Consider the following 12,257-nt stretch of genomic DNA (forward strand, 5'->3'; position numbering starts at 1 on the left):
AAAACAAAGTTTAGAATAAATTTTGAAGTGGCAAGTCACTGCTGAATGTCACTTTGAGTTATTAATGCATTTACCACAAAAACTACAGGTGAGGGCCCCAGATTCGGAGAGAATTGCCTTCTAGGAGAATAAACTCTCCTTAATATGTCAAAGGGTGCCCGTTGTGGTGACACACCCCTGTAATCCCAGTGGCTTGGAAGGCTTAGACAGGAGAATCACGAGTTCAAAACCAGTCTAAGCACTAGCACTTAGGTTGTGAGGCACTAAGCAACTCAGTGAGACCCTGTCTCTAAATAAAATATGAAATAGGGCTGGGGATGTGGCTCAGTAGTTGAGTACCCCTGATTTCAATCCTCAGTACCAAAAAATCAAAGAAACAAAAAAACCTAGCACCCAAATTCTACTACCAAGATTTTCCTCAGCTAAGCTTCTTGCTTTGCTTTGTAATAAGCAGACAAGAAACATGAGGAGAAAAATAATGACCAAAGAGGCTACTTCTTTCCTGTACCACCTGCTGGTCAAGGCACAGCATTTCAGTATTAAAAAAAAAAAAAAAGGCAGTAAGAACAAGCTCCATGCTCATCTTATCTGGAAGGTCAGTCCTAGGAGGATGGTGTCATGTTATCAAAGTCAACTTCTGGCCAGCACTGTTTCCATCAGTAGCCAGGTTAAAGGTAAAGTACTTATTTGTTACCACACTCATTATACATTATAGTAGTTATTTTGTTATTCAAGTAAAAATGACATCCAAATACACTAGCAATTATATGGCTGCCATAGCACAAAAAATGAGGGCCCTGTATTCCCCAGTTGTGTGGCACAGTTAAACTCTTATGTCTTTTTCTAACTCTAGCTACAGGACTGGTCCCATGATGGGCATTAAACTTCTCCCCATCCCCAAACCTCCTGAAAGCTCAGGAAAAGCTGGAAGCACATACTACTCACCTGGGTGACAGGCACAGTGCAGGAGTGTGAGCTATCGAAACAATCTGGTGAAGTCTCGCAAGGCCCAGCAAACTTGCTTACATTCCTCAGCACTAGAAGAGAAAAGGCAGGTGGTCCTTGACTGAGGAGAGAGACATCATCTATAAAGAACTAACCATGACACTGAGGCACACTGAGGATGGTCCCAACTCTGTGAGGAGTGTCCACTGTCTCTTGATTCTGCTTCAGATCTTTTTGTAACCCAAGGTAAAAACAGACTATTATAAATGAGAACAATGATAAACTTGGCGGTCCTTGAAGAGCAGACTTTGGAGACAAATTGCCTGAGGTTGAATCTTGGCCCTGCTGTATCCTTGGGCGAGTTACTAATCTTTGCCTCAGTCTCCTCATCTATTATCTACCTCATGCTGTCCAGAGAATTCGATTTGTTCATATAGGTAAAATGCTTATTTTAACAGCATGGTGAAGAAAGCAGCATTCAAGAAACACCAGCTGCCACATCATCACTTTGCTGAAGTCCCTGACACATATACAAGAAATTTAGAACTCCCAAAATAAAATAGCAAGCATGTTCACTTAAGACTCTGGTCACTGAACTTTGAACCACACTACAACTGAGTTAGATACCCTGGTTTATTCATTCTCTCCTAAAGGCAGATTCTTTTTACAAAGACCAGTCCAGCAACTAAGTCTCTATTAGTTATAGATTTTCTAATTAACAGGCCACTCAGAGTCTCTTTCTATGGGGGAAGGAGGAAGGAAGAGGAAGGAGTTTAAGGTGTGTAGAAAGGGAGAAAGAGGGAGCAGAACTTGGTCTTCAGGCAAACACTGGAGGACAAACAGTAAGAAGAGTCCAATATTCACCTGCTTTTTTTCAAAAGGTTCCCTTTATCCAAAGCTGTCACCAGGAAACCCACTGATGCCAGCTTTATTCTTTTGTGTCATGTCTTCATAAGTTTTTGCTAACTGAATCTCGGGCTAAGTTAAAACAGTGAAAAAGGCAGCACTTTCTAACATGCCTACCCTTCTGTGGAGCGCTTTCCCTTCTGAAAACTCAGGGATCAGGGTCTATGCCTAGGATTCAATTCTCTCTCACGATGGCTAAACACCAGAGGAAGGAACTGCTAACAGTGACCCAACAGAGAAGAAGATGAAATCTGAATAATTTCTTTGAGTACCTACATCTAGATTTCCCTACCCATTCTAAGGTTGGTCTGAAACATTAACCCATTCAGTCCCAAGTTTTCAATTCTATATAGAACAATGGGACATAATGAATTAAGAACCTTGATTTAGACATATATCATGCTCCCAATGTCAGGAGAGAGGAAGACCCAAGTGAGGCTGCTGTGTTATGTGCTATGACCAGGGCTAAGACAACGAGAAACCCTGACAGCTGAAGACTCAGGATTCTTTAACTGTCCTAATGCCCTACATGTTTAAGAAATTTAATCCCTTTCAACCCAAGATCTTGGTTTAATCTCAAAGAGAAATAACTCCATCATTCGCTTTTTTTTTTAAACCAGGGATTGAACCCAGAGGTGCTTAACCACTGAGCCATACTCCACCCAAGTCCTTATATTTTATTTTGAGAGTCTCATTAAATTGTTGAGGCTGGCCTTGAACTTGTGATCCTCCTGCTTCAGCCTCCTGAGTTGCTGGGATTACAGGTATGTGCCATCATGCCCGGCTTCTTGTTAGCCTCTTTAGTGGTACATGAGAAAGGGTATTGAAACCGAGAACTGTGATAAACAAAGCAAAATGAGGGGTGAGTCACAGTGTTTTAAATCAGCTCCATTTCTGCTCCTGACCCTATCAATGACTGTATGGGTGTCAAGAGCTTTAGCCAAATGTTGAACTTACAGAGCCCTTGGTGAATAAACCCACAGAAATGGATCAAAAATCTCCTGGAATGCTAGCACTATTTTTTGGTTCCTGCCTCAGTCCTTCTGACATTTGTTAGTTCCTGGTTTCTAATCATATTTATTTTTTGAACTGCCTTTATTTTTCTAGGTTCTATTTTCTGCTAGTCCACAATTCCAATCATTCTACCATACTTCTGAATACTTTCATAGTCACTATTTCTTAAGCCTCGTCACTCTAGGGGTGTACTGAGAAATGCAACCCTTTTGATCTGATGCCCTGGTATGGAGAATAACCAAGCTCTCACTGATAACCTGACCAGGGAGACACCTCCTACTGGCCTCTAGTTCCAGTGTCAATTCTTTCCATGTTCAACATCTTTTAGCTTACAGACCTATATGTAAATGGTACTGTCACAATAAGATAAAGAAAGGAAAATGATGGCATGATTTTTTTCTGTTCCAATTACTCTTTGACAGAGATAGGGTCATCTGGTGTTTGGAAAGCAAGAATGATATTCTAGAATGAAAGGTCCCAGCTTTCTTCACGTTGACCAACTTAAAAAGCCAGGGAAGTAATTGCCAGTACCATTTGAAAAGCAGGCTTGGACTTGCTGAAATGAAACTGAACCAGTTCACCCTCCCTGTTAAGATGGCAAACAAAGCAGCATGTTGAGGCAGGACTTACAGGACCTTAAAACCAAAAGGGAGACTGAGTCATGCAGAGGTTCAAGGGCAACAGGCATATCAGAGAAAGAGAGCATGTGAGCCATTTCAAACCCTCTTTTTTTATACCTTAACATTACCTCTTACTTCTGTTCATTTCCCACCATTATGTCACAGTCTACTACAGCAGGAGCTGTAAAACTTGTTTTGCAATGAAAGATCAGGTAGACAACCTAGGTAGTGTACTTTATTTTCCCATATCACAGGGCCAAGATTACAGATGTTTTTTGTTTACAGTCTTGTTTTAGGTACTTTTCCTTGCCCCTTTCCTTAAACAAGGGAATAATATCCACAACCTTGATTTCCAACTTAAACTATTGCTCTATCTGTCATATACTAGCCCTGTCAAGAGAATTTGGGTTTGGTGGAGACTTATTCCATAATGTGTGGGTGGCTGCCTTAGAGCTGGCAAGAGACACGCCTCAGCTAGTCTTGCAAGTATATAATGGCATTTTGGCAGTTTCTTTTTTAAGAAGAAAGGAGTTAAAAGTCACTGATCACCTACTATGTGCAAGCTCTTCTTTAGTAAAGATTTCCATTTGCTATTTCACAATAACCTTATGTGCTAGGTAGTACTAACCCTGTATTACAGAATTAACTAAAGTTTCAAGTAACAGGGTAGTGGGGCAAGATTCAAAATAACGTATTTGACTCTTAAGCTCAATCCTTTGAGGCTTTTCCCTCCTAGGCTCTCATTTGCTTAGAAATTAGAGCCAATATGATTGTGCCCTTCTACTGACCAGCACTACATGGAATAAAGCAAAACAGAAGCACAGAGAGAAGCATCTGTTACACTACTTTCATCTGCAACAGCATATAGGTAGAATACTACTTTAACTGGGAAGACTCATAGTTAAAAAAGAAACCAAATAATTGTGTAAGGTCATCCCAGTCAATATATGTCTACCTGGTGGAGGGAAATCCCCACTCTGGCAAAATGTGTCACAAAGGTTGTCATGTTATTTTTCAGTCATGCATGTCACTTGATCTAAAGTTAAATATCACTCACTTCTAGGGCATGAAGTTAAGCCACTTAATAAGCTACAAATAATAATAATGTTAAAATCCCAAAGCTACTCCATGGTTTGGGATTTTAACATTAACAAAAATTTGGGGTATACAAAAGGAAGAAAAAGGAAACTGTTTTTAAAGTGACATTAAGAAATCAATTCTCAGGCTGGGATTGTGGCTCAGCAATAGAGTGCTTGCCTAGCAATGCGGAGCCCTGGGTTCGATCCTCGGCGACACATGAAAATAAATCAGTAAAAGGTATTGTGTCCAACCACAATGAAAAAATTAAAAAATATTTAAAAAGAAAGAAAGAAAGAAATCAATTCTCAGACCAAGGGTGTAGCTCAGTGGCTACACCCTTGCCTAGCATGTATGTATAAGGCCCTGGGTTCAATACCTAGCACCACACACACACACACACACACACACACACACACATACACACACAAAAACCTCCCTCCCCTTCCATCCTGGTCCTATGTATAATTTTCCAGAAATTTACTATACATGAAGTAGCATATATATACAAACACATATACATACAGACATATAGTACAATAAAAAACTACAAAAAAATTGATGAAAGACATTAGCCAGGCATGGCGGCACACACCTGTAATCCCAACAACTCAGGAGACTTAAGCAAGAGGCTCACAGGTTTCAGACCAGCCTCAGCAATTTGGCGAGATCCAGTCTCAAAATAAATATATAAATAGGACTGAGGGGTATAGCCAGTGATAAATCACCCTGGGTTCAATCCCTAGTAAGAAATAGATAGATAGATAGATAGATAGATAGATAGATAGATAGATAGTCAGTCAGTCAGTCAGTCTGGGGACACTAGAGATCAACATGAAAAAGGAAAAAACTGGGTCACTACCAAACATCACATACAAAAACTAAGTCATAACAAGACCTAAAATTATAACTCTTAGCACAAAATCTAGGGGGAAAACTTCATGACATTATATTTGTCAATGACTCTTGGATATGACAACAAAAGCACAGGCATAGTGGTGCACACCTGTAATCCCAGTGGCTTGGAAGGCTGAGGCAGGAAGATCACCAGTTCAAAGCCAGCCTCAGCAAAAAACTAGATGCTAATAAGCAACTCAGACCCTGTATCTAAAAAAAATACAAAATAGGGCTAGGAATGTGGCTCAGTGGTTGAATGCCTGAGTTCAATCCCCAGTACCCGATCCCCCAAACTTAAAACTTCTGTGCATCAAAGGACACAATCAGCAGGATGCAAAGGCAGACTATAGAATGGGAGAAAATGTTGTATGCAAATCTGATATACCTGATAAGGAGTTAATGTCCCAAATATAAATAAGGAACTTCTTCTACAATCTAATGACAAAAGATACCTAATTTAAAAGTGGTCAAGGAACCTGAATAGACATTTCTCCAAAGAAAATACACAGATGGCTAATATGCATATGAAAAAATACTCAACATCGTTCATCAAAACCACACCAAGATATTTATGTCATACTACAAGTGAGATGCCAAGGTGGCTGCCATTAAAGAAACAAAATAACAAACATTAACAAGGATGCGGAGAAGGTAAAAGCAATGCTGGTGAGAAAGAATAATGGTGCAGCTGTTAGGAAACAGTGTATGATGGGTCCTCAAAAAATTAAAAATAAATTCACCATTGGACACAGCAACTTCACTTGTGTGCATAAATCCAAAAGAAATAAAAGCAAAGTCTCAAAGACATTTCTACATCTGTTTATGGCAGGATTATTCACAACAGCCAAGAGGCTGGAAACAACATAAATGTGTCCTACAGAAGAATGGAATTATAAAATACATGCATATAAAAATATTATTTAGCCTTAAAAAAAGGAAGGAAATTCTGGTACATATAACATGGCTGACCTCTAAGGACATAAAAAATAAGCCACATGAGGTAGTCAAACTCAAAGAAACATCAAATAGGGTGATGGTTGCTAGGAATTGGGGGAAGCAGAGAAAAGGGAATTGTTACTTAGTGGGCACAGTTTCCATTTTACAAGATAAAAAATATTGGAGATATGTTTATATTGTTTTGCAACCTATTTCTTTTTTGGGTGAGAGCTACTAGGGATTAAACCTAAGGGCACTTAATCACTGAGCTACATCCCCAGTCCTTCTTGTTTTTTTATTTTGAGACAGAATCTCACTAAGTTTCCCAGGCTGGCCTCGAACTTGTGAGCCTCTTGCTAAGCCTCTTCCTAAGTTGCTGGAATTACAAGTGTGTGCCATCACATACGGAAATATGAACATACTGAGCTGCACATTTAAAAATGGTTACGCAGGGCTGGGGCTCAGTGGTAGAGCACTCACCTGGCACACGTGAGGCACTGGGTTCGATCCTCAGCACCACATAAAAATAAAATAAAGATATTGTGTCCATCTACAACTAAAAAATACATATTAAAAAAAAATAATAAACATGGCTAAGCACTCATAAGTCAAATGCATTCCTATACATGAGTGAGGAATTCACTTAAAGAGAATTAGGAAAACTGCCCCATTCACAATAGCCACACACACAAAAAATTGGGGTATCAATCTAACAAAAGAAGTGAAAGACCTCTACAATGAAAACTATAGAACACTAAAGAAAGAAATTGAGGAAGACCTCAGAAGATCTCTCATGCTCTTAGATTAGGCTGAAGCAGAAGGATCTCAAGTTCAATGCCAGCCTCAGAAAAAGTGAGGCACTAAGCAACTCAGTGAGACTCTGTCTCTAAATAAAATACAAAATAGGGCTGAGGATGTGGCTCAGTGGATCAGTGGCTGAGCACCCCTGAGTTCAATCCCTGGTACAAAAAAAAAAAAAAAAAAAAAAAAAATTCCAATGATATTCTTCATAGAAACAGAAAAAGCAATCATAAAATTCATTTACAAAAAATAAGAGACCCAGAATAGCCAAAGCAATCTTTAGCAAGAAAAATGAAACAGGAGGCACCACAATACCAAACCTTAAATTATACTACAGAGCCATAGTAACAAAAACAGCATGGTGCTGGCATCAAAACAGACATGTAGACCAATGAGAATAGAAGACACAGAGACAAACCCACATAAATACAGTTATCTCATACTAGACAAAGTCACCAAAACAAAACAAACAAACAAACAAAAAAATCAGAAAAAAGATAGACTCTTCAAGAAATGGTGCTGAGAAAACTGGAAATTCATATGTAACAAAATGAAATTAAACGTCTATCTCTCACCCTGCACAAAAATCAACTCAAAGTGGATCAAAGACAGGCACTAGCACAGAGACCCTGGGCCTAATGGAAGAAAAAGTAGGCTCAAGTCTTCACCATGTCAGCTTAGGAACTGACTTATAGGAAGTCAACTTAACAAGACTCCTAAAGTGCAAGAAGTAAAATCAAGAACCAATAAATGGGATGGACTCAAACTAAAAAGCTTCTTCTCAGCAAAGGAAACAATCAATAATGTGGAGAGCCTACAAAATGGGAAAAAAATCTTTACCACATGCACCTCAGATAGAGCATTAATTTCCAGAATACATAAGAACTCAAAAAACTCAACACCAAAAACAACAAACAACCCAATCAATGGGCTAAGGAACTGAACAGACACTTTGCAGGAAGAAGAAATACAATCAATCAACAAATATATGAAAAGATGTTCAACATTTTTAGTAATTTGAGAAATGCAAATCAAAACTGAGATTCCAATTCATCCCAGTCAGAATGACAATCATCAAGAATACAAGAAACAAAAAATGTTGGCGAGGATGTGGAGGGAAAAGGTACACTCAGACATTGCTAGCGTGACTGCAAATTGGTGCAATCACTATAGAAAGCAGTATGGAAATTTCCTAAGAAAACTTGGAAAGAAATCACCATTTGATTCAGTTATTACACTCCTCGGTCCATATCCAAAGGACTTAAAATCAGCATACTACAGTGATACAGCTTAATTCACAATAGCTAAATTATGGAACCAACCTAGGTGCCCTTCAACAGATGAATGGATAAAGAAATTGTGATAGATATTCCCAATGGAATATTGCTCAGTCTCAAAGAAGAATGAAATTATTTGCCAGTAAATACAAGGAAGTGGAGAATATTATGCTAAGTGTAATAAATCTATCCAAAGAACTAAAGGCCGAATGTTTTCTCTGTTACGTGGTTGTTAATTCACAATGGGGGAGGGGACAGAGGTATTTTGGACTAGACAAAGGGAGTGAAGGGGGTGAGGGGATTTTGGGAGAGGAATGATAGTAGAATGAATCAGCCATTATTACCCCATGAGCATATATGATTACGTGACCTGTGTAACTCTATATAACATACAACCAGATGAATGAGAAGTTATACTCCACTTATGTATGTGTCAAATGCATTCTGTCATGTATAATTAATCAGAACAAATTAAAAATATGTAAAAATGGTTAAGATGATAAGTTTTAAGTTACATTTTATTATAAAAATTGTTTCAAAAGTTCAAATTGGGTTATGTTATACCATTAGCTTCCTTTACAAAATGTTTTGTATATTTTTTGTACCATCACATGTACATCTTTTTCTTTTTTAGTGACTATTTACTAGTAAAGTCATACCATTAATTATTAAACATGGCAATTAAAATATTTCCAATTTTTTTTTCACAATTGCCAATCTCACTTCAACACTTATTCTCTGACCTTATCTTTCCATACTTGTTTAAGCCATTGCCTGAAATTTATTAAAAATTCTAAAGACTGTTCTTGCAAAAAGAAGTATCAGGGCAAGATAAGACAGTTATAAAATCCAATTTAAATTGCTGTCATTAATATTATTGAAGACCATACAAGTCTTATAGACTTTGATTCAGTGATTATATTTTAAGACAAATATTCAAAGGAAGAAAAATGCTACATCTTCAAAGATTCTACATCTTTGAAACAATCTTTATAAAATATATATAACTTAAAATTTACCATCTTAACCATTTTTATATATTTTTTAATTTGTTTTTAAATGGCACTGGGGATTGAACCCAGAATAACCTGACACTGAGCTACTTCCCTACTTTTTTTTTTTTTTTTTTGGAGACAGGGTCTCATTAAGTTGCCCAAGCTGGCCTCAAACTTGCAATCCTCCTGCTTCAAGCCTCCTGAGTAGCTGGGATGAGAGGTATTACAAATCACGTCTAGATACAGTTCTGTTATTATCTCTAACACCAAAAAATAAATAAAAATAATCTAACTGCCCATTAATAAAGAAATTAAAAGGAAATCAAGTAGCACCTCTATGGATATAAGATGGTAATTAGGAAGACCATTAAATAGGTTTACTATTCACAATCAAAATATACACATAAAAACTTTAACTAAGCTATAATCCAGAAATTATGATCAAGTAGCTGGCTCAGGGTCCTAAACAACATCCCAGAGAGATGTTTTATGTGTACAACTGTGAAATTAGAATTTGAATATCTTTAGGCATGGGGAAAATTCTCATTCACTGCAGTCTACATTACCCTTTAATACTTTATAACCAATGCTTCACCTATTCAGGAATCTGCATTTTTTAAAAAAACATACAATTGAACCCAGTGCTTTAGGCATGCTAGGCAAGCACTATACCACTAAGCTACATCACCAACTCAGAATCAGTGTTCTTTTTGGGGGGTGGTGAGGGGGAGGTACCAGGGATTGAAATCAGGGCACTTGACCACTAAGCTACATCCCCAGCCCCATTTTGTATTTTATTTAGAGACAGGTTCTCACTAAGTTGCTTAGCTCCTTGATTTTGCTTAGGTTGCCTTTGAACTCAAGATCCTCTTGCCTCAGCCTCCAGAGCCGCTGGGATTTCAGGGGGTACACCACTGTGCCCAGCCAACAGCATTCTTGATCCCTGAACATGGACTAAAAGGGACTCAGAAAGGTAAACACTGATCTCCTGATTGCATTTTTCTTTTGGGAGAGGTAGTGCCTCCTCTTATTCTTAAACCAGTTTAGTTGATATGTATGATGTAAGTGATATTGAAATATTTAGTATGGTGATATTCCCCCCAGATTGGTTTTTAATGCCAATTTGTGCAGTCGCAGACTAAAAGAAACTAAATTGTGAATTTACAATAGCACAGAAGAAACATAGATGTTTTATTCACATACCCCAGATGCTATTCACACTTGTTTCACAAGCCTATGGTGTCACTCACCTAGTGACTTGCTTGTGGAAGTCTGTAAGTTGTTTGTGTGTCACTGTAACAGCTCCCACAGTTGTCTCCTTTGGCAAACCTTTCAAAGAATTCTCTAACCATCGACAAAAGGTCTGTATAAGGAAAAAGGATAAGAATCTTAAAAGGAGCCAGGGTTTACATGTCTGAGACTTTATAGGTATTAGCAAAACCCCACAGGTTTTCCTTAGCATTTTCCCCCTAGACTTGAAACAAGTAAAGGAATTAACAAAGCACTATCTTTATGCCCTCAAATGCTCTGGGTTGATATAGTCTGCAAATGCAAGCCTAGACTTCCCTTCAGAGGGGGAGCAGGCATGATTTCAGATGAAGTCCTTCTACACTTTGGAAGTGAAGCCTTTTCTATATAAGCCATTATTCTGTTTCTGTCATTAAACTTATACAATATTTTAAAAATTAAACAGATGTCACAAAACTCCAGAGCCTATATAGAAAAAAATTCAAAATAAAATTTCAGATATAAGAAAGAGTAGGGACAAAATGTATACAAAATAAGTAAAGGGACGCAGTGCCTGGAAAGTGGCAGCAGTCAGGCATCTATCACCATGTCCTTGCAGGCTGATTTTGACAGGGTTGCAGAAGACACGAGGAAGCTGAAAACAGGACTAAATAATGAGGAACTGAAAGAATTCTATAGGCTTTACAAACAAGCTATAACTGGAAATGTTGACAGGAACATCTAGCAAAGCACTGTATAAAATGCAAGGTCAAATGAAAAGCTGGGAACCTCCAAACAGGGTTGTTGAAAGATGATTCTACTTCTTTTATTCTTTGTGGTACTGGTGATTGACCCTAACTATGCTAGGTAAGCACTCTACCAATGAGCTACATCTCCAACCCAAGTATCTATACTTCTAAAGCAAAAGAGCTGACAGAAAAATCTGGAATTCAGAATTAACAGATGAGACATTTTTCCTTTGGCTGGGCACAGTGGCGCATGCCTGTAGTCCCAATGGCCCAGGAGGCAGAGGCAAGAGGATCAACTGAAAGTTCAAAGCCAGCCTCAGCAACTTAGTGAGGCCCTAAGCAACTTAGCGAGACCTTGTTTCAAAATAAAATATAAAAAGGACTGGGGAATGTGGCTCATTGGTTAAGCACCCTTAGGTTCAATCCTGGGTACAAAAGAAAAAAAAATTTTTTCTTTCCTTTTGAAGACTTCAATAATAGTGTCATTGCCTAACATTTGGGGAGGAAATGGACTGTTAACTAATTCTATGTATCATGTATATTTTTGCTATTAGCATGAACCAAAACACTTAATAAGGAGTAGGCTAAAACTACATAGTCAACTATGAATTTGCCCCAGGGTATGGATCAGGCAGGCCATCTATAGACTGAGACCTCTGAAACTATGAGCAACAAAATAAACGTTTCCTCCTTTAAATTTGGTCTTGTCAGGTCTTTTGGTCATGGCAGTGAAAAAGCTGACTAAAATAATGATTATTTCTTATTTTGGGTTGTTCTTCCACAATGAGTATTACAAGTGACATAAAAACAGTT

General features: G+C 38.1%; 1 protein-coding gene across 1 annotated transcript in view; it reads right to left on the minus strand.

Annotated features, from left to right (window-relative positions):
* Positions 1-12,257, minus strand: part of TNPO3 (transportin 3) — an 84,113-nt gene that overhangs the window by 1,853 nt on the left and 70,003 nt on the right. The window contains exons 21-22 of the mRNA XM_081285562.1: positions 10,719-10,831; positions 946-1,037 (exon numbers count right to left, since the gene is read on the minus strand). Coding sequence (XP_081141688.1) covers positions 977-1,037; positions 10,719-10,831 — 174 coding nt within the window. The 3' untranslated portion in view covers positions 946-976. The remainder of the gene's footprint in view (positions 1-945; positions 1,038-10,718; positions 10,832-12,257) is intronic.

This window comes from Spermophilus citellus, assembly GCF_964194105.1.
Source record: "Spermophilus citellus genome assembly, chromosome: 3".
Lineage (NCBI taxonomy): Eukaryota > Metazoa > Chordata > Mammalia > Rodentia > Sciuridae > Spermophilus > Spermophilus citellus.